The 27757-nt window shown below is 47.5% G+C and overlaps 1 protein-coding gene across 2 annotated transcripts in view; it reads right to left on the reverse strand.

Annotated features, from left to right (window-relative positions):
- The window catches only part of FBXW4 (F-box and WD repeat domain containing 4), a 116840-nt gene that overhangs the window by 35371 nt on the left and 53712 nt on the right, over positions 1 to 27757 (reverse strand). For both annotated transcript variants that reach the window (XM_038578580.1, XM_038578579.1), the window contains exons 2-5: positions 26514 to 26609; positions 23374 to 23559; positions 22813 to 22945; positions 17802 to 17896 (exon numbers count right to left, since the gene is read on the reverse strand). In XM_038578580.1, the coding sequence (XP_038434508.1) occupies positions 17802 to 17896; positions 22813 to 22945; positions 23374 to 23559; positions 26514 to 26608 (509 nt within the window). In that variant the 5' untranslated portion in view covers position 26609. The remainder of the gene's footprint in view (positions 1 to 17801; positions 17897 to 22812; positions 22946 to 23373; positions 23560 to 26513; positions 26610 to 27757) is intronic.

Raw genomic sequence — 27757 nt, forward strand, 5'->3', positions numbered from 1 at the left:
GGCAGCCTGGGAGATAGGGGGAGGGGACAGTGCTTTTGATAACCCTGGAGCCCCAGCCTGACCATTCCTAACACCCCTCCCCTCCATTATCACATCCATACACATAAGCCGCATCCCTTTTAGGCTCTTTATGAGCCGTCCACAAGATGGAAGAAAAGGGAGGGGAGAACAGCAATTGGAAAAGTGAAGGGAAAAGAAGAGTAAATGGAAAAAGGGAGAGGGTGAGCATCGCCAGGAATGCCTATTTCTCAACGAAGGAAATGTTCTCTGCCACACGGTGGCCCAGAGTAGGAGCTGTTCTTTACTGGTGGGCCCCTCTGGGACTCAGGCCCCTCGTAGGCCTTGGAGTTCCAGCTGCTTTCCCCTCGTCAGGCCTGGCAGGGGCACTGGCCCCAATTCCCGAGACAGTCTGAAGGGTGCCAAGAGCAGCACAGAAGAGACGCTGTGCTCAGGGAACCTTGGCAGGATGCCTCCCCGGGGCCACCTCATCTCAGGGGCCAGCCCACATCCCTGCCTTCTGATCCATATGGAAAGTGAGGACACAGTCCCCTTTCTAAAAACCTGACTCCTCAGACCTGGCCATGGTGGTGGGTGGGGGGCAGGTCCTTACTCACCGGCTCCCTGACTCAGAGGTATCCCTGCATTTCCCTCTCCCCAGAAGGAGAGCAGATCACATCAAGGCCGCTGCTCCCAGTGTCTCCTCCTCCTAGAGGCAGAGTATACATCTCTCTCAGCAAGGCCGGGGGCTCAGAATGGGTAAAGACACTTTCCCCCAACTCCTGATGCAGCGAGATAAATGGTAAAGACAAAACTTCCCGTCGGATGGTCCCCAAAGGTCCTACCTGTGAGGGGGCCCTGTTCTCCTCACTGGGAACATGCCTCCCATCCTGTTCCTGAGGTTCTAGGGACTTTTCCCTCAAGCGCTGGAGAGGAGCCTTTGCAACTTGCCAATGTTCTCCCAGACGCCGGCCTCCTTTCTGTCTGGTCCTGTTCTCTTCTGAACCTTACCAGTCCTGGGCAGTCGTCTGCAGCAGATTTGTTGCTCTCCCATGGCCCCTCCTGCCTGCCCCCACCTCCCCAAATCCCTGCAGACAAGGCCCTGCCCTGACTCCCTGAGGCTCACAATCTGTGCTTCTGCCAGAATCAGTCACAAGGGGGGTGTAACTCATTTCAAGCTGGCAGCCCTACATGGTAGAACTAACTGCCCCCCTCGAGGGGGGGGGCAGGCGAGCGTGTGCCCGAGCATCCCAAGGCGCTCTTGCTTTCTAGGCACCCCACAGTGGTCTGCGACAGACACATGGATGGGGAGACCCTCTGCCAGCCAGAGTTGGCATCTCCCCCTACCTCTCAAATCTGCCACTTGCCTCTAGGGCCGAAGACCCTCCAAGAAGAAGAGGCCCTGCAAGACAAAGACTCAAGGCCCCCCAGCCTGGCCTCTCAGCCCGACACAGGCCCGCATTAAAATCAACACTCCGTGAACACACAAAACTGACAGGGCAGAGGGGGAGCACACATTGGATACAAAGATCGGGCTCTCGGGAGACGCGGCCTGTTGGTCTCCCATGTTAGCTCCGAGCCACTAAGCGCAGGGTGGGAAAGAACGCCATCGCGGTGGCAAGCTCCCGCCTGGGCTGGGGCTCAGCAGCCTTTTCACGGGGAAGATGCCTCTGCCTAGAAAAAAAAATGCAAGCATTGTGTGGGGACCATTAATGCGTGCGCCTCTGCACATTCCTTCGAGAAGCAGGAGCACACTAGTCCCTGAGCCCCCGGCCCGGTGCCCCAGCGATTGTCCAGGCCTGGAACACACTGCACATGCCACCTGGTCCTTCCCCCCAGGGCCCCCCGGCTCTGTGAGCGGTGGGAAGGGGCCCGCCAAACACCCTGGCTTCATTGTGCCCCAGAAAGGGGGGGACTAATTACTTGCCTATACTCTGGAGCGCCCAGGGAGAAAACAGAGGCCCATGGGGTGGAGAGGGTGGGAAATGGGGGTGGGGGGCTTGAAGACTGGAGAGAGAAAGCCACGGGATACATTTCAAAGTTTCTCTAGCAATTTGGGGGTGGGGGAAAGAAAGCCTGGTCCTGACGTGAAATCATACAGAGGTCAGGGCTGGGTCTCCCACCCTTGTGAGAAAGTGGTGAATCGGGGACGGTTTATCAAACGATCATTTTTTTCTTTTGAAACTGGGAGGCAGCAGCCTGGACAATTCTGCAGATGTGCTTGATGAGTTAGGGACAAAAATGGCCCTTCTATGCCCCCCTCCTCCCCTCCTTCTATAAGGGCTCCCGTCGGGGGTGGCTTCTCCCTCCACTGCCTCCCGGGCCCTCCCCTCCCTTCTTCTGTGGTCAGCTGAGACCCCCACCCACTGCTTGCTTTTGTACTCTTGGCCTTTGGACATACTGACAGGGGCCTTTATGAGACCCCAATCAAGACCCCCGTGTCACAGGTACCTAGTAGAGACACCAGACCTTTTCAAACAAGGGACAACAAGGAAAATCGGCGGGCCTATTGTCTCTCCTCTGTGCTAAGTGAGATGAAAGGGACCCGCAGCCCCCTCCCCACAGCCCGCCTGCCAATCACCTCTAGTTATTAAGGTCACAATGTGTAAATTCTTTTGACCTGCACCTAATCAAAGATTCACCGGCCCTTTCAAATCCGAATGGGGAGGAGGGGAGAGATTTCCCTCCCATAAACCCAGCAAACTCTCCCTCAATAAAATTTCTCTCTCTGATTCCTTCTCTGCTTCCCATCTCCACCCCCTCGCTTCTCCGCACTCCGCCCTCCTCACCACCAGCTTCAAACACAGATGACGAGCCCCGTGGAATTACTACCCTAAAGAACCTGGGGAGGATTTGAAAGTTTCTGTTTAGTTCCCTTTAAAGAAAGATTTCAGACAGGCACAGTGGCCCAAGCAAGCCCAGAACCTGGGCAGCCTCTGTGGCTCCCATGCCAAATCACTCCAAATGGCAAAGTGGTCACTTGGCTTCTTACTCTCTCCTCACTTGGCCCCTTGCTTTGCCCCGAACACCATTATGCATGGAGCAAAAAACATGGAAGAAAACCAGAGATGACACTCCCCTCACTTTGTCACTTAGCACCTCTAGCTCAGCTGCTAGATGATTACCAAGCCCAAAGTAGGCTGCCCTCAAGGGAAATAGCCATAGGGAAGAGCAGAGAATAGAACAAGAGCCAGAGGAAAGAATTTGAGAGAAAGCAAAATTTAGATTTTACTGTAGTTTGGAAAGTACAAAATGCTTAAATCAAGCAAGGAGAATAAAATGCTTGCAACTCTCCACACATTGATATTAACGCTATGCATTTTTACCAAATCTGTCCTATGGGTCACGTAGAATGGGGAGGATCAATTAATTTATGTAAGTTGTCCATGGTTGACTCTCCCTGGATACGTTACTTTCTCCCAGCTCCTATGTTCTCCTGCCTCTCTGAGCTTTCCTTTGGTGCTAATCCTTTGTGGTATTTCAGCTGTTGTCTCCAAGCCATGTCTGAGCTCCAGGCCACCATGTCTGGCTGTCACTGGTTACAGCTACCTGTCTGTCCCGTTACTGCCTCAAACCAATAGGTCTGAGACAGAACTCAGTCTGGTCAAAACCAGGCTCCCCTTCAGTTACCAGGCTCAGGGAGGAACTCACATGGGTCCCTTCCCTCTCCACCACACATAGCCATGAATGCAGAGTTATTCCTGAATCCAAGGTGGTCTTCCCACTCTCGCTGGGAGCCCAGACCCTTACTGTTAACGTACCAAACTCCTGAAAAAGTAGCCCACCAGCCTCAGGCCCTCCCCCAAAACATCCTACATACTGTGGAGCCACGTTAATCCTGTAACTGCTTCAATGTGGTCACAAGTCTTTCAAGGGCTTCCACCATCCTCAGGTTAAAGTCCAAGTGCTCCTCAAAGCCTCTAAAACCATGCCCCAAATGTCCCCTCCAGTCTCACTGCCCACCACTCCTTTACATAAACCCTCCACCCCTATCAGCCAGATTGGTATCCTCTGAACCCCCAAACTTACAATGGGCTTCCGCCCATCCCCTCCCATACCCCCATGCCTCAAGTTCCCTCCTGCAATGTAGACAGAACCACCCTTAAGTCCTACTTCAAATTCTATGTCACCCAGGATGCCTGAGTAGCTCAGTGGTTGAGCGTCTGCCTTTGGCCCAGGGCGTGATCCTGGCATCCCGGGATCGAGTACTGGATCGGGCTCCTTGCATAGAGCCTGCTTCTCCCTCTGCCTGTGTCTCTGCCTCTCTCTCTCTGTGTCTCTCATGAATAAATAAATAAATCTTTTTTAAAAAAATTTCATGTCATCCAGAAAGCTCCCTGCATTTTACTCAAAGGCTACTGCTTTCCTCCAATTTCCTGTCAATAATCCCAGCAGTTGACGCCACTCACGCTGGATTATCTACTGAGATGAATCGTTCTCTGAGTACATACACTGTTTTCCCAACCAGACTAAGCTCCTGGGTAGTAAAAACTGACTCCTGGGCTTCATACTCCCTGTGTGACATTGCACATAGCAGCATTCTCAAAACATCTACAAGGCAGGCACCCAGAGACATGCATCACACAGAAAAACAGTTCTGAGTTTACACTACCTTTTTTAAAAATTCCAATATTTTAGCTTATTTCTTTCCCACAAAAGATCCCAAGCATGAAACCATGCAGAATGCTGCAAAAGTTCAAGTAAAGAGGGACCTTTTCAAGGTGACAGAAATATTCTAAACTGAATTGTGATGATGGTTGTATAACTCTGTAACTTTACCAAAAATCATGGAATTGTATATTTAAATTGTCTCTTAAAATGGGCAAGTTTTATGGTGTGTAAATTAGACTTCACACAACTGTTCAAAATAAAAAACTAAATGTAGGTCCATGCAACCTTAATTTAAATAACTATGTAAAGATAAAAAGAAAGGATTCTTTCCGTAGTTCCCGATGCTGAAATGGATATTTAAATGCCCTTTACAAAAAAAAATAAAAAATAGGGATCCCTGGGTGGCGCAGCGGTTTGGCGCCTGCCTTTGGCCCAGGGCGCGATCCTGGAGACCCGGGATCGAATCCCACGTCGGCTCCCGGTGCATGGAGCCTGCTTCTCCCTCTGCCTGTGTCTCTGCGTCTCTCTCTCTCACTGTGTGCCTATCATAAATAAAAAAATAAATAAATAAAAAAATAAAAAATAAAAAATAAAAAAATACGCTTTTACGTTTGTGCTCATTACAAAAAATTTAAATGCAAAAAAAAGGGGGGGGGGAAGGTGGGCAGAAATCCACCACATAAGAAATAACTCTGAAAAGATAGTCAAATAATTCTTATAACTATTTTGTGATCTTTTTTCATTCAATAATATGTTAGGATATCTTTCAGGGTTGATAGATACCTGTCTCATCATCCTTTCAGTGGCACCATGGGCTTCTACTGGGTGAACATACCATAAAATATTCAACAACACCCCTATTATTGGATATTTATGTGTTCTCCACATAAGTCTTCATACATGCATCATGCACACTTGTCTGATTGTTGTCTTAGGATAAATTCCTAGATGTGGAATTTATGTGTCAAAAGGTTTTCATGTTTTTATTTGGGTACTCATTGCCAAGCTAATGAAATTTTAAAACTCTAACTTTCCCTCTTATTCCTGGATCCGCCCTTACCCGCCTGCAAAGGATTTTCCTGGCCACAGACCTCTAACAAGTGGAAGAATCCTTTGAATAATCTATTTTTTTTTTCCTGTTAATTTTTTGTTTTTATTCTCAACCACAGCTCACCCTGGATACTAGTGAGAGTCAAGCTGGCCAACACATTAACCCATGAGTCTCTCTCGACCCAATGTTATAGATCGCACCCCAAAACCAGCTGACCCTTCTCTTGGGTCATTCACCACAGGACCCCAGTCGAATCACTCACTTGCTCTCCCTCCCATTCAGGCTAAGGAGAAAAGAGGTCCAGGCTTGGCCTCGACAGCTAAAGCTATAGCCTCAACAGGCAGAAAGCAACAGGAGAAAGAGACGCAATCTACAAGAGAGTCCTCAGGAGAAAGACAGATGGGGTTGGGGGAGGGGTAGGATCACATGCTCTGAGCTGGACCCTCTCTGTAGCCCATGGGGCAGCAAGTTCAGAGTGAGGACCATGTGTTAAGAAGCAGTGGCCCATTAAATCTGGAAGCATCCTCCGGACGCCTGGGTGGCTCAGTTGTTGAGTGTCTACCTTTGGCTCAGGTCGTGATCCAGAGGTCCTGGGATCGAGTCCCACATTGGGCTCCCTGCAGGGAGCCTGCTTCTCCCTCTGCCTATGTCTCTGCCTCTCTTTCTGTGTCTCCCATGAATTAATAAAATCTTAAAAAAAAAAATCTGGAAGCATCCTATAGGAGGTGTGCCCTCCGAGACTCCAGAGTTTTGCCCAAGTACCACAGGACTCCCCCAGGGCAAGACTTGAGCTAATCTCTCTTTCAAAATACCCCAATCAATGAAGAAGGAAGGAAGGAACACTCATGGTGGCCACAGGCAGAAAGGGTACATTTCACCTTACTCCACACAGCTCAGCTCTTCCTTCTCTAGTTGTTCAGCCAGTTGTTTGTCACATGTGTAAGACAGACACACAGAAAGGAGGGGAAGCAGCCCCACAGCTGCATGGTGACTCTACCATTGGGGCATACTTGTACTTGAAATGCTCTGGCCTCTCTTGGTGTCTTCCTGGCTAGCTCAACTCCTAGAAAAAAGTCAGTCTGAAGCTTCCCACCTGACCAATTGATTGCTCTGCCAACATAATGAAAGTCATAATCACTCCCTGTCTACTCCCACCTCCAACATCACCAAAGCATCCAGAAGCAACCAGACATCAAGCATCTCCAGCCTGGAAGCAGAAAGCCACACGTGCTCTCTAGATGGGGCAGATGAAGTTCGGGAAATCAAGAGAGTGAAAAAAAGCCCAGCAACCCCATGCTATACTTCATCAAGCCTACCTACAGTGTGAAGAGGGTCAGAGAAAGCAGAAGATGAAGAGCCTTGGCTTTAGCGCCTTCTCCAAGTGGGCAAACTCTTGCCTTCAAGATACAAGTTCTTCAGCTAGCACGCTGACAAGGCTCCCATCTCCAGGACCAGGACGTCTGAAGTGCACCAACTTTAGATGGGTCCAGTGTTTCCAACCTGCTATGAAGATCAAATACTATACCATGACCACTATTCTAGAAGCTGGATTATGGCTTTCCTATAGGAAGAAACATAGGTAGAGACTGCAGTGTGAACTGAGCAGGGCCAGAGACAAGTCTGAACACAAGAACATGGGAAAGATATAAGGGTGTGTGTGTGTGTGTGTGTGTGTGTGTGTGTGTGGTATAGGGGGAGTGCCACAGCAAAACATGATTTATAATGATTTTAGTTTCCTAAAAGTTTCTCTCCCATGACTTGAAATTCTCTTTTGCAAATGAGACTCTGATCAAGACTTTGGATATTATCACATCCCAACTGGCACCCCATCTGCCCCCTCCTTTCCTTTTCCATTCATGTTTTAAATTTGCATTGCAAACTATGAAAAAGAAAAGCTTCTGCAGAAAGCAATTTCCTGGGCCAGCAGCTCTTGGACTAATATTCCTTTTGCCATTACCATAGCTTCTGCATGCACATACTCCCCTCCCTCCTCTCTTCCCTGGCTTGCCAGCACCTTCTTTCCATCTGAGCCAAGCCAATCAGATAGGGTACTACAGATCAGGTCACAAACTACCCCCTATGAAAACACCCCAGCCTAAGAAAGGAGCTAGAACAAGTGGGCAAAGGGGCAAGGATCTTAGGTAGTCAGCTCAGTAGGGCACCCCAGAGTTGGAGGGATTTCATCTGTAGCACACAGGCATAGAACTCTTATAGGAGACAGGAAATAAAACCCCACCTTCGCAAAGGTTAAAATCTGAAACTTCGAAAGTGTCCGTTCAAGAAACTGCTAGAGAGGTGCAAGGATTAGCAGATGTCCAATCCACACAGCCAGGGGTCTTTTAGTATCAGTCTGAAGGAAGAGCAGAACACTATGGTCGACCTGCTGAGGCATTAAGCATCCTTTACTGTCATCGTATGTAGAGGCTCAAGTCAGCACAGCAAAATTCAGAGTCAACACAGACTTTCTGAGCATCTTTACAGATAGTTCCCCATATCAGTAGTTTCATATTCCATTGCTGCTGCAGATGATAGGAACTATTCTTTTTCCTGATGGTGTGAGAAAATGTCCTAGCTCTTAGGTCCCCAGCTCCTACTCCTCCCAAATGGAACTACTGTAATAATGGAACACACGGACACACAGAAACAGTCAAGGGCAGCAGGAATCCTGTTCTTGGGTCTTAAGCCCATGACCAAGTAGGCCACGTGTGACGGTTCTGAACTCAGAGAAGGAAAGAAATACAACGGACACTGTGGACTGCCAGCTGGAGAGCTCAGGGACCAGGACCTGGGTAAAAGGAAAGGCAGTGGGGGATACAGGGACACCTTTTCAAAAAATTTTGGTTTGAAATGAAAACAAGGAACAGGGCAGCCCGGGTGGCTCAGTGGTTTAGTGCTGCCTTCAGCCCAGGGCCTGATCCTGGAGACCTGGGATCAAGTCCCACATCGGGCTCCCTGCATGGAGCCTGCTTCTCCCTCTGCCTGTGTCTCTGCCTCTCTCCTCTCTCTCTCTCTCTTTCTCTCAAGAAAAAATGAATAAAATCTTTAAAAAAAAAAAAGAAGAAGAATACAAGGAACTTAAGAATTGACTCGAAACTGAAGTACCCAAATCTGTCCCAAATGGCCCAAGAGCCACCTACTTGCAGCAGGAGGATGGGGTAATCCTTCCACTTTTGATATCACCCCCCTCAATGCACAAACATATATTATGCTACTGACCAAGGCACATCTCATCATTGTCTTCTTTACTTGGGCCCAGGACAAACCCTACCCCACCCCCCAATCTTTTTTTTTTTTTTTAAGATTTTATTTATTTATTCATGAGAGACACAGAGAGAGAGAGAGGCAGAGACACAGGCAGAGGGAGAAGCAGGCTCCATGCAGGGAGCCTGATGTGGGACTCCATCCCCGGTCTGCAGGATCATGCCCTGGACTGAAGGTGGCGCTTAAACCACTGAGCCACCGGGGCTGCCCCCAACCCCCCAATCTACTTACAAGTATGAGCTCCATCCACCCAAGAAACTAAAAGCACAGATATTCCATGAAGATCCCTTTTTTGACTGATCTGAGTGTTACAGCTAACAGGTGGGGAAATCTTTTTTAATATATGAGTATTATCATGACAGGGCCACTGGAACGGATCAGTGCCATAAGTCAGACAGGGCTAGAAGTTTCCGCCCCACCATCAGGTTCCTCTTTAGCCTTGACAGATCAAACTCAAGCCGAAGCCGGCTCTAGAGATCAGTTCAGTGTTTGAGCCAAAGGTCTTCACAGTGAGGGACCAAAGCTGCCCTGGCTGGGCCTCTGCCGGCCCGTGTCCCAGATTAATCACCGCCAGGCGGGGCCTGGACCCTGGGCTGCAATCTGAGACCAGCAGCACCTGCACAGGGGTCGCCCCAGCTCCTCCCGCACTCCTCTCAGGCAGGATTCCAGGGCATGAGGGTGTCCACCTGTTGACTGGGCTACCTGGAACAAGAGAGCAGGACACTCAGCCATCTTGAATCCTGCAGATAAGTCACAGATGGTTTGAGTGGATTCATGGACTCAAGTGGATATGGTGATTCAAGTAGTAAAGTCAAGGCTCCAAGAGAAAGAAAATTCTGAGCCTCTGCACAGAAAGAGAGAAAGGTGCAAATTCCCCTCTCTTCACTGTCCAGCAGGGAGCTCTAGCTGGACACCAGCAGTGGGTGAACTCAGCCCTGAGGCTATGAATTAATGAGATGGTCTACAGTGTTTGGGACATGTTCTTGTCATCTGTTCATCAACAGGATGCTGACAGGGAGGACTGAGACCAGAGCAGTGATGTCTTTTCAAAACACTCTCAAGTGCTGCCAGATAGGCCAGTATGAAAGGAAGCTTAGGAATAATTCTCCCTGTGAGGTATAGAAGAGCTTCCTCTGAATGCCAGAACCTGAGAAAACAGGTCTCAAATGATCTCCTAGATCAGTAAGTTATTTCAAATGTGTGTACCCTCAGAGCCAGCAGCCACGTACAGTGTGTATATACATAGCTGTTGAAGCCAGAATGCACCTTTCGGGACCAAAGGGCCCTATTACAAGTTCTTCTCAGATGGCAATCTCTTTTATATTGTTGCTTCTCTGAGGAGACAGAGGAGGAGGAAGTATTCTCCTCTCCTCAAAAAAAAAAAAAAAAAAAAAAAAAATCAAAAGGAAGAAGATAAGCATGAAGATCTGTATCTTAGAACCATCTGTCCCAGGCCCTAACTTGTGATAGAAGGAGCAACCACTCATGGATGTACCCTTTCCCACATGCCCTGTGGCCCTGGGGAAGGAAGGTGGGAAGGAGTCAGAGTCAGATTGAAGTGTGTGTCCCTTCAAAGAACAGAGCAAAGCCCAGGTGGGACAAGAGGAGAAAGAGCACCTTCGCGTTAGAGGAAACACCCACATCCTGACTGTTACACCCTGTACCTCCAGAGCTCTAGCTCCAGGAATTCCCTTTGAACTCCAGCTTCGACCCAGTGAGGATAGAGCCCTGGCTACAATTACACACTTGTTGGGGGGGTGGGGGGTGGAGGGGGAGGGGAGCATGTGACAGGCCATGAAAGGTCCCTGCCTATAAAACAGACTGGAAAACAAACCCTTAATTTAAATGTTAATGAAAGTGCTGTGGAGACATCAGAGGCTTCCCGGCTGCTCCAGAACAGCTACACCAGGCCCAGAATTTATGGCTCCCCTTCACCCTCCCGCCTCCCGCCTCCCTCTCTGCTTCATCACCCACTGAAGTTTAAAGAGTATGTGTGTGTGTGTGTGTGTGTGTGTGTGTGTGTGTGTGTGTGTATCTCCAACTAATTTTAACATTAACTCCATGCTTCCACCTGGGGATGTGGATTGCTAAATTATCTGTTGGCAGAACAGTGATCAAAGGTGGACAAACACAGGCACACTGCACACACAACGCAGAAAAGTCAGGGGCAGCTGCAGCAGGGAAAGGACATTCTTCCTGACAAGGGACGAGCAGAAACCGAGGTACAGGCCAGAACTGGGGGCAGGTGGTCGGTCCTTCCCATGTGCTAGTCCCCCAGCTGGGGACTCAACACATCATATTACCCATCTGACTGGTCGCTGTCACACTACACTGTCTAGTTCATGGTGGCTTCCCCAGGGTCTAGCACATAACAATGCTTGAGTATGGAAACAGAGAGAGAGGAAGGGAAGGAGGAAGAACTTGACAGAGACTGAGGGAAGGCAATGTTGCCCCGTTGGAAGAGGCAGGCTCTGCGGGTGCAGGACTCTGTATCTGCAGCACCCTATCTTCTGCAGCGGCTTCTGCTTCTATTTGTGGTGTTTTATTTAAGTCAGCTCTTAACAACAGAGCCAATCTTGCTGGCCAGGGAGGAAGTTGCTCCCACAGATGGGTTCCGGGCCAGCCAGGGCTGGTTGGGTCACTGGTTTTAGGCGAGCAGCTCAGCACATGAGTCTCCCTGTGCCCATCCTGCCCTGAGCAGTGGCAGAAATCCAGGGTCTTGAGGAAGTGAAACCCACCATTGTGGAAGCTCATCCCTGCTACTGATGGATACACTCACACCCACTGAAGAGGCTTGGCTTAGCCTAGGCAGCAGGCATGGCACTGAGATTCAGCAGCACCAGACTCTGTTTCGATTGCACCCCTACACTGATCCTTTTCCAATTTACAGTCATTTCAGGTTGGACCAGGAGGCCCATCTAGCATTCCAGAGCTCCTGTCTTTCTCCAGATGTCTTGCCTCCTCTTCCAACCATTCCGGCTCCCTGTCCATCCAATGTATCTTTGTGCCTCTGACTCTCTCATCCAGGAGGCTCCCTCCTGTGTGCTTGGTAGCCTGGCAAACGAGGACACCAAGCCATTCCTTGCTTAGGGAAGGTCTCCTTTCCCCAGACAGCCCCTGGAGGAAACTTCCCTCTGCTCTGGCCCTGGGAAGGCAGGACAGAGAGATAGAATTGGCCACAGGCCAAGCCACAATGTAAAGCACGACCGAGTCAGCCATCAGTGTCTTTCCTCAGGTTATCGAGGTTAGGGATCCTTTTCACAGCCCAGCTACCCATCACCAACCACAAAAAAAACAAAACTCAGAGGCACAACCTTTACTTTTGACTCATTTTCCCCTAAAAGCTCAGGGTTATGAAGTCCAGGGCCAAAGGAACACTAAGCCACTGGGAACCAAAAGAATCCACACTGAAAGTTGGCTGTCTCTTTTTCCAATCTTTCAAACCTCTCAGAGAAAACTCCAGATGCAATTACCTTTCACTAAAGAAAGGTGTATTTCAACAGGCTGGTGAATATGCGTTTACCACACACACAACACAAAGTAAACCCTGTAGCCACTGAAACAAACACCCTGCTCTCCCCAGAAGCCCACCCCCTCCCTGAACAGTACACAGTGATTGCTCTCCTTCCAGACTCTCCCTCACCTCTGGGAGAAATGAAGCAAGCAGGGGCAGCTCCTCCATCAAAACCCCCCAGAGGCCATAACTCACTTTGCAAATTTGAATCGGTACATTTCATGCAGACTTGGACTATTCCCCCAAAAAACAAACAGGCCACCACAGTGAGCAAAGTCACACAAAATTATATTGTATATTTAATAACACAGCTAAGTCAATTTTCTACACCTATACCACTCATATATTTCCCTAATGACAGAAACAAGAGAGAAGGGATTAAAACCCAAGTGTCCTGGGAAGCCTTCCTGACCACACTCACTCACACGATAGCAAGTGTTGTTCAGAGATGGGGAAAGAAGTATGCTGAGCATCACCTTGGTTCCTGCAGGGCCATAAATATGGTATCTGTGGAGGAAGGAGGAGTTGTGGGCTCCTCACTCTTCCCTTAGCAGGAAAACAGGGTAAGTGGGTCTCTGGAATCATTTTGCCCCCCATGGCCCCACAGCTGGTTTGGTGCACTCCCCCACTCCCCTGCAAACCAAAGATCAAAGAGCATTCATGCTCCTAGGATGGTGCAAGCACTCACAGCCGCCTGAGTGAGTCCTGGCACCAAGGATGTAGTGCCCTCTCCCCAAGCCTCCAGCTCAACTTGGTCCTCTAGGAGAGAATGTTCCTCAGGCCCCAGAAGCCTTTTAAGAGCCACAGCTACTGTCCAACATGCTGGTGGACAAAGGCAGAGCAATGACCTAGGGCCTGCCTCGTGGTCGTCCCTCAGCACATAGGACGAGGCCGTAGGCTAGAGACCAGAGCATGAACTGCTACCTCTTCTGCCCCATGCCACGTAGGCCCTATATCAGTCTTCCCTGAGCCTCAATATCTCCCTCTGCTGAGGAGGGCTGTGGCAGTGACACCCCCTTCCCCCTCAGCCAGACATTGGCTGAGTTTCGGGCACTCAGTATCACCTGGCAGCCATTATAGTTATGTGCCCTTTTACCCCACCACCAGGTAAAATCCTCACAGGAGCTGACATACACCAAGGGTTTGGTCAATAGGTAGGGGCAGTGAGGAGGAAGGGAGGGAAGGAGGGATGCAAATTCCAAAGGAAGGAAGGAATCCTTAGCCATTCTGTATTTCCTCACTCTTGAGTAATTGCTAAATTTATTCAGCTGGAAATAATTTTTATTTTTTATTTTATTTTATTTTAAATATTTTATTTGTTTATTCATGAGAGACACAGAAAGAGAGGCAGAGACACAGGTAGAGGGAGAAGCAGGCTCCCCATGGAGAGCCTGATGTTGGACTTGATCCCAGGACCCCAGGATTATGCCCTGAGCCAAAGGCAAATGCTCAACCACTGAGCCACTCAGGCATCCCTGGAAATAATTTTTAAATAGCAATAGAACTTACTGCACATTTTTAAAAATTCTACTTTTCTGTGTTGCTCATGGAAAAGTGCTTGGAATTCAGTGTGACCTCAGGAGGTTGTAGATGAGCTACACAAGCACACTTGGACATATCCCCTTATGTCCCAGGTAAGCCTCCCACAGTTCCCCTCTCTCCTACCTCAGCCTGCCCTTCTTGCTCTCATCCGACAGCTCCAGGCTGGGCCTCCTCTATAGGGGGCTTCACCTATAAGTCAGGAATCTTAAAAACAGAATTACTGGTGCCGGGGCAAGAAGACAGGGAGGAGGGCACACAAGAGGTAAAGAGAAGGTCCTTGCCTGGACCTACTGGTTTTCCTTCTGTGGTTTCAAGTACCTAGACCCAGCTCTAAGCATGTATCTGATATTAAATATCACCCTCCACAGCTGTTTACCAATCAAGAACTCAAGGTCACGGGAGGAAGGAAAGGTGATATTTGGACACAGGATGGAATCCCAGCTTTCTCTCAGTCTTGAGCACCTCAAATAAAGCCCGAGGCTTGAGGTTTCATGTTTCCTACTACAAGTGTCTAAGCACACACCTAAGGAAAGAAGGCAGCAAAGCCCCAGCATCATAGATAAACACAATGCCTAGCTCTGACAAACTGTTTTCTTTTTTTTTTTTTTTAAAGATTTTATTTATTTATTCATGGCAGACACAGAGAGAGAGAGAGGCAGACACAGGAAGAGGGAGAAGCAGGCTCCATGCACCGGGAGCCCTATGTGGGACTCGATCCTGGGTCTCCAGGATCACACCCCGGGCTGAAGATGGCGCTAAACCACTGAGCCACCAGGGCTGCCCTGACAAACTGTTTTCAATAGAAGAAAGAGATTAATTGAGAAAAGGGATATGGCAGGTCTCCTATCCATTCAGGTTCCTTCTAAAGGTATGAGGGAGGGACACCTGGGTGGCTCAGCAGTTGAGCATCTGCCTTTGGCTCAGGATGTGGTGCTGGAGCCCCAGGATCAAGTCCTACATTAGACTCCCTGCATGGAGCCTGCTTTTCACCCTGCCTAGGTGTCTGCCTCTCTCTTTCTCTCTCTCATGAATAAATAAATAAAATCTTTTAAAAAAATAAATAAATAAAGGTATGAGGGAGCAGTGAGAGGCTGGGAAGTCATCACGTCAACCAGGAATACCAGCCCCAGAGGGTAGCTGCTGCTCCACTGCCCCTCCCGTTCTCTGTCAGGGGGTCCCAGTCACATACCATTAGTGACCACGCACACCCTGATGCCTGGACTCGACAGGGAAGGTGGCAGGGAGGGGAACAGAAGACAGCCAGCAAGGGCAGGAACACTCAAGGTGGTGGAAGGGACAGAGATTCCTGCTGAGGGTCCCCCACCTCAAGAAGATGCTGAGGAGGTGTAACTCCAGGAGGGCCAGGAGAAGCCCCCAGCCAAGCTAGAGACAGGAGAGCAATGAAAGCCTCTGAACAAATGCTATCCCGGAGAGGAGAGATTCTGGTTGACACGATGAGCTAGCCCTTTTAGCATTACCGAGTACTTTCTTATTATTTCAGGTCATCTTCATAATCATCTAGTAAGGTCTAGAAAGGAAACAGTCTCAGAGAAGGGAATGACTCACCTAAGACCACTTGGCTGGTGGTGGCAAAGCAGAACCCTGTGTTTCAGAACAAACCATGAGGCTAGGAGGCAGAGCTTCCCCAGATTGGGAAAATGGAAGCGTTCATTGAAAGGTTCAAATTCATAGACACGGAGAAGAAATGAGTCTAACAATGGGACAACACAGCCCTAGTCCAGTACACTTCAGGGTAAGAGAAAATGGGGTGGGGTGGGGGAGAGAACAGCAGCATAGCCCCAGCCATCTAGTAAAGCCAGCATCCCACGTGCAAACTATTTTGAGTCCACAACACCATATGTCGAGCTAGGAAAAAGGTCATCTTGAACAACTGTGGTTTGGGAGCTGAACAACCAGTCAACAGTGAGTGAAAGACTCAGCCTAGGGCCAAGGAAGTACACCAAGAGGACAAGAAGACTCTGAAGGGGAATGAGAAGAAAACAGAAGACCCGGGATTTCCCCAAAGATGAGACAGATCAAGGACTTAGCAAAGGGTCTGGCACAGGGCACATGACTAATGCATGCTAGCATCTAGTTGTGTGGCCATTGTTGACTAGTACTGGTACTGGCATAAAGCTAGGCCCTTCCTCAAAGCCAGTCTACAAGCTATGGGCAAAACAAAACACAGCTTACTATGTTCTAAAATGCTTCTTAATGACAAAGCAGACTCTGACCTCAACCTCTTTTACTGAAACTATCATCAACAGTTGTCATGCTCTATGCTGCTAAGGGGTAGCTTAACACATTCCAGAGAAGTGGCAGGAGTAGAGGTCCAAGGGACAGGGTGCTAGTTGAGCCTGGCCGTGTTCTTTGGCCTAAATCTCCAGCCCTGAAGAGCTGTACTCTACCACCAGCGCTACTCTAGTCCACTCTAGTCTCCTGAAGCCAGCAGAAGTCCATAGGACGGTCACCAGCCCATCTGCCACCTCCCACGGGCTATCCTGCCTTCCTTCAATCCTTACATACATCCAGCCCACAGATCCCCAAGCCTGGCCAACTGGCTTTAAAAGGGGCAGCAATGGAAAAACACCACAGAGGGACAGTGCCCAATGGCTCTGTTTTCCACTCTCCGCTCCCACACACTTAGGGCCTCTCTACTCCCTGCTGGTCTTTCCTTCCCTCTTTCCTAGGATTGCTAGAATGATTTGTTCTGAACAGCGACAGGTTTATAGGTTAGCCGACACCTCCACTCTGTGGAATTTTAATTAACTTCTCCCATCGTCAATATGTTAAGGAACGGGGTCTCCATTCTCTGGGGTCAGCAATGTGTTTCAGGTCCTGCTATATCAGCCGTCAAATTGAAGAATTAATGACGTGGCTAATCGGCTCTAATTCTTTAGAAAGAAAAAAATTTGAAAGGGAGTTGTACAAGGGGGCAGGAGGAGGGGTGCAGGCTCCATAGAGTGAGAAGGAGGCTGAAGGGGGTCTTGTGGGGGAAGGCAGGGGGGAATCAACTCTCTCGTAAAACTAGTGACTGACTTAAGCCCCGTGTTGGAGGGTGGCAGCCCTACAGCTTTGCCGTTGATCACTTGGGTGAGGAGTGAGGGGTGAAGGAAGTGAGGGAAGACCCTAGAAAAACAAACACTGACAGCAGGTGCAGGAGAGAGTCTATGTACCCTGCTGGGGATGAGAGAGGCTCTGCCTTAGTATAAGAAAGCCTAGAAAGCTGAAGTCAGAAAGCAAAGCTCACTCATTTACAGGGAAGGCTCAAGAATAACAGGTCAAAGGGTAAGGTAAAGCTACCATAAAAAATTTGGCACTTCTGATACAATTATCAATCCAGCCAACATACATGTCTTTGGATGAGGGCTCAATTGGACACAGGCCCCATGTCTCTCCTGATGACTCAACTCTGTAAGGGATACTCCAAAAGACATTTTCCAAGGGGAACAAACCACAGATATGTGTTGTGAGAGCAGGTTGGCTCTCCCAACAGGAGTGCTAACAGGCCTCTGCTTTGGAAGCAACTCCAGAAGGCATATGCTCCAGAAGGGGCACTCTTATAACCAGCTTGATTCACTGACATCTTAACAGTATCTTTTCCTTCACATTTCTGGGGTAGATGCCTAGGAAGTCAGCCCCCACCTCATGCATATATGAAGTGAACCACAGACCTCAAGACTCTGAAGGATTTTCAAAATCTCCAGAAGACAGGCTCAAAGCAACCTAGAATATACAGGTGGAAGATTTTCTCACCCACCCAACCTCATGAAATAAAAGCATTATTATACAGGACAAAACCATATCCAAAAGTGTCTCCCTTACCTGAGTAATGGGCTGATAGCAATGGACCACACTCGGTCTTCAGTTTGGATGGTGTGTAAGCACTGCCCCAGCCGACCTGAGGCCAAAGGCCACACCTGGAAACAGAAGAGATGCTCTCCTTAATACTGCCTGAAATGGGGATGTGGGGTGAGTGTCGAGAGTGGGGGGCGGTGGTGGAGACTTCTTTTCTTTCTGTCTTGTATATGCTGAGCTCAGAATATGAGCAGAGGAGCCTCCCCAGCCTCTGGCTAACCTACCTGACTCCCAGTCCAAACCACCCTCTTAACGTCCACCTGAGAGCCCTTCTTCACCACCCAATTTTATACCAGGGAATCCGAAGCTCCACACTCTTCAGCTATGACTTGACTAAGCAGGGTGAGTGGGTGGAGCTCGCCTCTCTTGTGGCTGGGGTTTTTCCTTTTTCCTGTCTTTCACCCAGATTTTCCTTCGGGAGGTTGGGAGGAAGAGGAAGATCAAGGCACAGTATGGGGGAACAAAGACAGAACTAGAGCAGAATTGAGAGAGAGAAGTAAAAAGAAAGATACAAAGGAAGGAAAGAATGGAAGAAGAAGAGAGGCTTCAAAGCACAAAGGTGATGTGTTGTTGTTTGTTTGTTGATAATGCCCAGGATCCAGCGCTATTCATGTCAGCAGGGAATTTAGCACCTAGTGTCACCAAAAGTAGCAGAAAAGCTTAACTCTTTTAAGCTTCCATATCTCCTACAGGTTAAAAATATTGCTTGGAGCACGTTATCTGGTCCCTATCAGTCAGGAATGTACATTAGCAGCCACTCTGGGCTTAGCTCTAATCAACACTCAGGGAGCCCTCAGAGGCCAGTGCATTTAGAAATCTCCATTAAGCACATGGCCCCCCTCACCTCACCCAACCCCAGATGACACACTCGGGGAAATAAGCCTCTAACCAAACAGAAAGGAAGCCTCAAATGTACAGGGCTGTCCTAGACAGCAGCCAAGGAGGGATTCTAAGGCTGCCAGATGGATCACTGACCTCTCAAGGTCCCTGCAGTGCTATAAGGGGAACACACAAAAGCCAGGCAGGACCTTAGATGGAAGAACTTTCAGGAAACACTCCTCGAGTTTAAGGGGCAGGTGATGGAGTGGGGGTGGTCTTGCCTTCTTAGGGTCACATGACATCTCTTCCCTATAAAAGGAAAAAGTGTTTTAAGATTTTGTGTTATGCATGACAGGGGGAGGAGGGCATGAGTTACTTCCAACATAGAGAAAAGGAAAAGTCAACCTAACAAGAAGATCCTGAACAAGAAAAGGCAGAAAACAAAGGTAAATACCACAGCTTCCCTGGAGTGCCCTGATTCTGGCTTACTCTTCTGTATCTACAGCCAGGCCACTTTGCTAGTAACTAGATGTACTTCTAATGTCTTCTTTCAGACATTCCCAGCCTGGAAGAGAGGTTTGCCTTTTCTGACATGCCAACTCCCTAGCAGGTCGGAGGGTGAGGAGACACTAAGGATTACAAAATCTATGGCACCAACCCCAGTCCTGAACTCATCAACAACCCCAATCACAGCCTGCAAATCACAGGCTAAGGTTCCTGGTGTCCGGGAGTGGCTCAGAAGGCTTGCTGCCAATGCTGAGCATGATGTTGGGAAAGTGGCCCTCCTGTCCTGCCCCAGCAGCACACCATCCACCAGAAACCTGAGGGTTGTGACACCTGAGGGATAGGAGTTGACAACAATATGTTGATCACACCTTTACCCTCAGTGGTCAGATCCAAAAAAACCCATCCCTGGAAAAGATATAACTCAGCAGAAATGGACATTTATATAGTCCTTTCAAAAAGCAGTTGATGACATATAACAAGACCTTTAAAACCACCAAAGCCTTACGCCCAGTAAGTATTGCTGAGACTCTACCCTAAGATAAAAATTCTAAAATAAAGAAAAGCCTGTATGGTAAGTAAGTAAGTAAATACATACATACATACATACATACATACATACATACATACATAAATAAATAAATATATCCCCTACAGCTGACGGTTGCAGGAAGAACAGGTGTGGGCTTTGGAATCAGACACATTTGGGTTTGAACCCAGTTGTGATTTATTATCTCTGATCTCAGGGATATTTCAGGGCTTCTTAGCCTCAGTTTATTCATGTGTACAACAGGAAATAATACCTCTCTTTAGAGGGCTGCAGAAATGCCAAGCACCTAACATGGCAGCACAGCATTTGGCAGGTATTAGGCATTCAATAACAGTGGTTCTTCTTGCTTATTGTGCCATTAAAGATGACACTTACAAATAATTTGTAATAATAATAGAAAACCTTATAAAGTAGATACAGTTGGGTATATTGGGTATGCAAAGTATATTATGAGCATAATTATGTGGGGAAACAATTCTCCTAGAGAAAAGGAGAAAATGAACAAATGTAAAGTGCTTTTAGCATCATTCCTGGCTACTTGTATACAAATAAGCAAGTCTCTGCATTGAAAAATAACTAAAAGAAGGAAAAACCAACAAGTTCAAATGTTCCCTCCTTCATAAAGTCTCCCCTTTCAAGCCAGATGTGATCTCTCCACCCTCTGAACTTTCTGGCCCTCTCCCTAGAGCCTTACACTTCACAGTCCTGGCCACTTCCCATCAGCTTCAGAGCCACTGCATGCATGTCTCAGCTTGCCTGAAGAAGAAAAGCTATCTTTTCCTCACCTTTGAAGAGCCCTCGTGCCGTGTACACTTATGTCTTGCATACAGTAGGCACTTTTAAGTGAATGGAAGAACAGAGAAATAAAGAGATAATGAAAGAATGGTCAGGACCAGCCCAGGCCCACTGAGAACACTCCTACATTCCTATCACATCACAGGATGGAGCTGGCCTCACCAAAGCCCAGAGGGGCAATCCAAACTAAGTCAGGGTAAGTTTGAAAGTAGGGGTGGGGAGGAGGGAGGAAGAAGGTTCCCTGAGCAGTCTCTAACTCTGGAAGTCTTATGGAGAAAACATTTTCGTTCCTTTCACCCCACTAAAACAAATCACTTTCCTAAAACGCAGTACGTATTTGGGGGAACTCCCAACAAACAGGCTAGAGATGTTTCCAGGCAAACATGACTAAGTTCTCACGTAGGCTGGGGTGTATCAGAAGCCTACAGAAGCAGCTGTGGAGCTGCAGAAGCCGCTGACAAGAAATGGAGGGCTGGTTATAGAAGACTAGTGGATGGGTAATGCGAAAACAGGTCAGGAAGATAAAGGCAGCTGGAGACAGAGGCAGTGACACAGAGGGAGCAGAAGCAGCACCCAGAAATCTGCAAAGATGAGTTGGCCTGGAGGTCAATGGGGAGCCCCAGAATAGCAGGCCAGCTTTCTAGAGTTGAAGAGCCGGAGTGGGGAAGAATTCTTTCACTGACTTCAAAGAAATCCTCAAAAGGAACCGGATGTGCTGTGGTGATAATTTTGGAATTAGAAAGTACCTACTTTAATGCTAAAAAAAAAAAAAAAAAAAAAAAACTGAGTCCACCAAATAGGGTTGAGTCAGGACTTAAAACATGAAACTAACCCAATATCCCAAATAAAATCGCTATCCTTTGAATGTAAGCAGCCCATCCCCTTGAACGGCTACGTGTGGTCACAAAGCTTAGTCCGTATGCTGCTCTGGGTGTCAGACCACAGAGAACAGGAGAGAAGAAAGACATATCACTGAAAAGGAGGGGCGGTGGAGGAGGGACTTGCAGCATGACAGGAAGATGCCAGAAGAGATGGGAATATTTAGGTCACACAATCCAAAATGATTTCTAACCCAAACTGGTTTCTGAGCAGTACAGTTGGTTAAGGCCAGTCTCTTTGCAAGGAATAGTATGAAGACAGTGACCAATCAGAAACCTGAAGTTATAGGGTGGGGGAAACAGGCAATAGGAAATTCAGTTTCTGAGTTGGTTCAAAAGTGTTTCTGGATTTCTCTCTGGCCTCCTGTGATGCTGTGCATGTCTCTCAGACAGAACACAAAGTGTAAGGGGAGAAAAGACCAAAGGGAGGAGAAACTTCCATAAGTAGAAGGTAACATATATATAGCCCTTCTTTTTATATAAATTGGTGGCATTTTTCTATGAAGGAGTAATCACTGAAGGGTACATGGAAGCAGAAAAGTTAGTGAGTAAAAACTGCAACTTCCCTCACCTGAGACCCTCCCCAGGTATCCTAGAGGCTCATTTGCTGACACCAACAGGCATTTTATTCCTGGTGACACTATGGAGTTTCCCATACTATGGGCCTCCTGCACCTCAACCAAATTGTCAGCAAGGTTCCCATGGCAGCCCCAAAGGACCAGGTGTGTGCAGGCCCTGCCCAAGGCTGCCGAACACAGAGATAGAGAAAGACATTCTTCTCTGTCTCGAGGGTGGAGGCCTGTTGGACTCAAATGTGGGTGAGCAGAGTCCATAAAGCAGGGGTCACAGTGCTCATCGGCTTCACTCTGTTTTGCCTTGGCAGACGACGGACTATAGACCAGGCAGTTTGGCAATGATGCACCCAAAAACGCCCTTCTCTCCTCATCATTCTACTGCTTACTGACCACATCACTCTCCAGAGAAGCAGTAAAAACACATTTTAATTATCAGCCTGATTGCTTATAAACAAGGTGGTGAAAAATTAACCTCCCTAAACAGAGAGCAAGCAAAAGGAGGGAGATTTTAAAATAAAATATTGGGGTCAGAACTCAACCCACAAACTTGAGGAAATTCAGCACAGGGAGGAAAAGCTGGCCAGGCCCTCTGTTTTTGAGTTCACGCCACATTTCAAGTGAGTGGCAAGCTTCCCAGCCACTGTCCACTCCTTTCTCAGGCCAGCTGGCAGGGACATGGCCTGGCATAGCAAGCTGCATGCCAGAGGCACATAAGTAAGTCCTTTATCATGTCGCCCCCCCACCCACCCACCCAATGCCCTCAGCCAATCCCAAGACTCAAGGCCCTATCCACCCTCTCCTACCCCACTCCCTATAGACAGGAGGGAATAACCGTACATAAGGGGGAGACCACTCACCTTGGCCGTCCTGTCCCTGGAGCCACTCACAATGATGCCCCCTCTACAATCCACACAGTTCACCTCCTGTTCATGAGCCGAGTACTTGACCGTGAAGGTGCTATGGATCTTATGAACGCCAATCTTCCCATCTCTAGGAGAGAAATAGGGAGCCCACCCCCAGTAGCCAATTATTCTGTCAGAAGAGAACAAGGCTACAAAGCAGCCTGAGTCTTCAATGATGTCCAAATTTGCTGTTTTAGGCAATTCAGCTCAACAAGGCGCTGAGCTCTCAGATACCTCTACTTCTTCAGTACACTTGAGGCTGAACAAACGGAGAGACATAAGAAATTCCCCCTGTGAGAGTATCAAAACCAGCTTCACTTTTCCTTCTCCAGCTAACCCTATTAAGTGCCTTTGCTAAATCTCTCTGCTTCAAATGGAAAAACAAAAACAAAAAACACCACTCCCTCTTCTTAGGGTCTCCCTCCTCATCCCTGTGGAGTTGAGAGAGAGAAGTCAGAGGCAGGCAAGCAGAAATTCCCCGAAGAATGTAAGGAAGAAGCAGCCTGAAGCACTTACCCTCCTGCACTGATAATATGTGAGTTGGCCAGCACGAAGCGGCAGACGTCCTCATCATGCCCAGCAAAGACTCCCAGGGGCCGACGGTTCAAGCTGGCACCATGTGGGCGGAACTGATAGGCCAGGATGAAATTAGCCTGGGATATGTACAGAGAATCACCTTCCAGCTGCATCCAGGGCATCTGACTAAAGAGATGTAAAACACAATTTAAGGATCATCAAGATACAGCATGAAAACCCAACTCCAGTCTTTGGAGAGGCCGACTGATCCCCCAACTTAGTGAGGGCAACCTGCGTGGCTATGCCTTTACCTCCCTCCTCTCCTTCAAAATTACCTACTCTTAGGCTACCCTCAGAAAACTAGAGAGTTGAGCTTTATGGTAACCTAGTCTTTGGATTTTCTAAAGGGGAGTTAGAACTAGAAGAACAATAAAATATCACTGTTAATTAGAGAGTGCTTAAGACCTGAATTACTGGCATAGACTTCTTGTAGGTAAACAGAACTCGGGCGAATTCAATGACTGCAGCACAGAGAGGGTTAAAAAGAAATCTTCCACCTAGATGAAGTGATTGTCTTTCATTCTGCATCTTCCATGATTTGAAGTGTTAAGTGATAAGTTGTGAGGTTCCAAGGCTCCCACACATACCTCTTCCCCAAAGGAGCAGATGGAGAAAAGAGAAGAGTGAACCTCAAGAAGCCCCATTCCGTAATCCTGCTAGAGCAAAGGGGTCATTTGCAAGTGAAAGGAAGAAGGCCATTTAGGAAAGGATGCTAATGTCCTGGATAGTTATCTAGATCCTCACAGGGGATACCTGCATTATATTATAGGGTATATGGGGGCAGTGGGAAAGCACAACTCTGCAGCAGTCCTCTACAGTGTGGGGACTCCAGAGAAATAGTCAGCTCTCCTAAGCAGCTGATAAGAGAAATCCGCAAATAGTTAAAGATTCCCTCTATAGTCTGGCAGGAGGAAGAAAGCTTAGAAGACACAGGCCAGGGCAGCCCCAGTGGCCCAGTGGTTTAGCCGCCTTCAGCCTGGGGTGTGATCCTGGAGTGTGATCCTGGAGTCCCGGGATGGAGTCCCATGTCAGGCTCCCTGCATGGAGGCTGCTTCTCCCTCTGCCTGTGTCTCTGCCTCTCTCTCTCTCTCTCTCTCTCTCTCTGTGTCTGTCATGAATAAATAAATAGAATCTTAAAAAAAAAAAAAAAAGAAGACATAGGCCAGTCCTGCAGCACAGAGTGAGCCTTAAGAAGACTCTCCCAGGGGCGCCAGGTGGCTCAGTCGGTTAAGTGACCAACTCAGGTCATGATCTCAGGGTCATGAGACAAGGCTCCGCTCAGTGTGAAGTCTACTTGTCCTTTCCCCTCTGCTCCTCCCCCCGACCGCCACCATAGTGTCTCTCTCTCTCTCTCTCTCTCTCTCACACACACACACACACACACACACACAAATTAATAAATAAAATGGAATGGAAAGGAGAAGAGGAAGGGAAAGGGGAAGGGGGAGGGGGAGGGGAAAGGGGGAGGGAAGAGAAGGAGGCTCTGCCAGAGCCGGGCTCTCTGGTGGGGACTAAGCCCCTTGCCCAAGGTAGACATCCCAGCAGACATGTCCTACTCTATGCAGGAGTTCTGGAGCTACCAGATCCCAAGCAAAGCAAAGGGACAGCTGATTCATCCACATTAACAGAGACACCATCTCCTGCTGCCAAGCCTGTCTGAGCAAACTGGGCTGTGTTTCTTCTCCAGACTCCTTAATACAAGCGTCATGGGAATGTGGAAAAGTTCTGCAAATTGACTTGACGGGCCATTAAATGCAGCTTAGACCTTGTAGTAGCTGAGTTTCTGCTCAGGAGGTTTTAACTAGGGGTGTGCATACATTCTATAGAACATGTATAGAGTGTATGTATATAGATGCCTACATTCTCACTCATTATGCACTTCCCTCTTCAACATCCCCTTGCACAGTTTGTGGCACACTCAAGTGGGGAGTGAGCAGAAGAGGTTGGAATGCATGTGTTTAGAGCCATCTGGTAAACAGCCATTTGCCTAGGACAAGAAACCAGGTTCATGCCAGGTGAACAGTGGAGAATCCCAGGGCAGCCTGGTAACTGCTTTGTGTGTTTATTTGCCAAACTGCTTTGAAACCATCCCCAAAAAAGATGTCAGGGACAAAACCTTGATAGAAAAACAAACTCTAAAAAAAAGAAAAGAAAAACAAACTCTACTTTCCGGTATTAAAAGGCAAAAGTAGGAAGCAGAGGGTAAAGTTTTTCACCATAAAAACCCATCTTTCTCCCTAGTCATTTCTTTACCATCACCACCACTAACACCACCAATACTCCCGCATAATTCACAGCAACCATCACCTGTAAAAGCAGCGGAAAACTAGACACAGCAAGAGAGATAGGGCTGTCAGATGGAGAAGCCTGTCTGTGCAGGTTAACCTGGAATAAGGTTGGGAACTATGAAGTTCCCTAACCATTCTGACCAATCAACAAGGAGCACTTTTTTGGTAGGGAGTTGAAGACAACTATGAAATAATGTAGCATCAGTGAGGTATACAATTTGTGGCATTAGCAGTCCAAAGCCACTGTCTAAATTTCCTAGTAGTTCTGAGCTTTACCTCCTGTAATATCTATAGCTAAATCTTTAGGTCCTATTTTTGCCTTCTTAATAAAGCTGGGCAGAAGGCTAATGGACACCAGGAGTGAAGGCATAACTCCGTAGAGTAGATTTAAAGAAAAATAACTGAAGAACAAGATGGGTTGAAATGCTGGCTTCATTTATTTCTTTTGCTGAGGTATATTAACAATGGTTACCTCTAAATGGTAGCATTATAAGGAAGTTTTATTTTCTTCTTTAAACTTTTTATTTTTTCAAATCCTTACTATAAACATTTGTTATTTTTCTAATCATAAAAATGTGGAATTTATTATAATAAAATATATTTTTTGGTAATTTTTACAAGTTTAAAAAAAAAAAAGCTGTCCCTTTGATGCCCCCTTTGTGATGTCTAAAGGATCACCAGCGCCACACCACTCAAGACAAGGCACATTTACACTCTAGCTAGGACCAGAATTTTTTTCCCAGCATGCTTTTCTGTCCCAGGTAGCTTTAAAAGAGTCAAGAAGCTACTTACCTGCATCTCCACTTTAGCAGAATCCCCTCTCGGCAGCGCCCCAACTTCCAGTTCTGAGATACCTTCACCCGTTCCTTCACGGGGACACTGGCCATCCTGTATCCAGACAGAACAGATAATCCAGTCACAACTCAGGCCAGCCAGAGAAAATTTCATAGGTTTATGAGTCAGAACTCAGGAGTATCTAGAATATATCTAGATTAAGTGATGGGGTTAGGACATCAGAAAGGAATAACTTTCTCTCTCCATACTAGGACCACCAAGAAAGCCAAGGAGAACAGCATGCCTATTACAAAATGTCTACAGCGATGCCAAAGCAATCTAATGGAGACAGGATAACAGGGGGTTGGGACCACTGGCTATCCATAAGGGAAAAAAATGAACTCTGACTCCAGCCTCACACCAAACACAAAAACTAATTCAAAATAGATTTAAACATAACATCTGAAACTATAAAGCTGATAGAAGAAAATATATCAAAAGATCTCTGCAGCTTGGGGCTAGGCAAAGGTCTCTTAAGACACAGAAAGCAATAGCATAAAAGTCAAGTCTAATAAATGAGACTTTATCAAAATTTTAAATTTTGCTCACCAAAATTAATATACACACCACCATCTGGGGGGAAATGTATACATACACACACACACACACACACACACACACACACATACCGGCAGCAAATACCCCATGGTATATATTCATCTAATGGAATGCTACTCAGCAGTAAGAAGGAAAGAGCTACTGATATACACAGTAATATGGGTCACTCTCAAAAACATCATGCTGAGTGAAAGAAATGTTACACAAAAGAGTTCATGTTGTATGATTCTGTTCACATGAAATTTGAGAAAAACTAATCTATGGTGGAAGAATCAGGACAGTGATTACCACTGGGACTCCTATCACTGGGAAGGGGATTGACTAGGGAGGAACATGCAGAAACTTTCTGGAGTAACATTCTATATCTAAATCTTAAAGGGGGATCCCTGGGTGGCGCAGCGGTTTGGCGCCTGCCTTTAGCCCAGGGCGCGATCCTGGAGACCCAGGATCGAATCCCACGTCAGGCTCCCGGTGCATGGAGCCTGCTTCTCCCTCTGCCTATGTCTCTGCCTCTCTCTCTCTCTCTCTCTGTGACTATCAGAAATAAATAAAAATTAAAAAAAAAAATCTTAAAGGGATTTGTGTTACAAGGGTGTGTATTCATTTGTCAAAAAATGCACCAAATGGAAAAAAATGTACCAAAT

Source organism: Canis lupus, chromosome 28 (genome assembly GCF_011100685.1).
Source record: "Canis lupus familiaris isolate Mischka breed German Shepherd chromosome 28, alternate assembly UU_Cfam_GSD_1.0, whole genome shotgun sequence".
NCBI classification, from domain to species: Eukaryota; Metazoa; Chordata; class Mammalia; order Carnivora; family Canidae; genus Canis; species Canis lupus.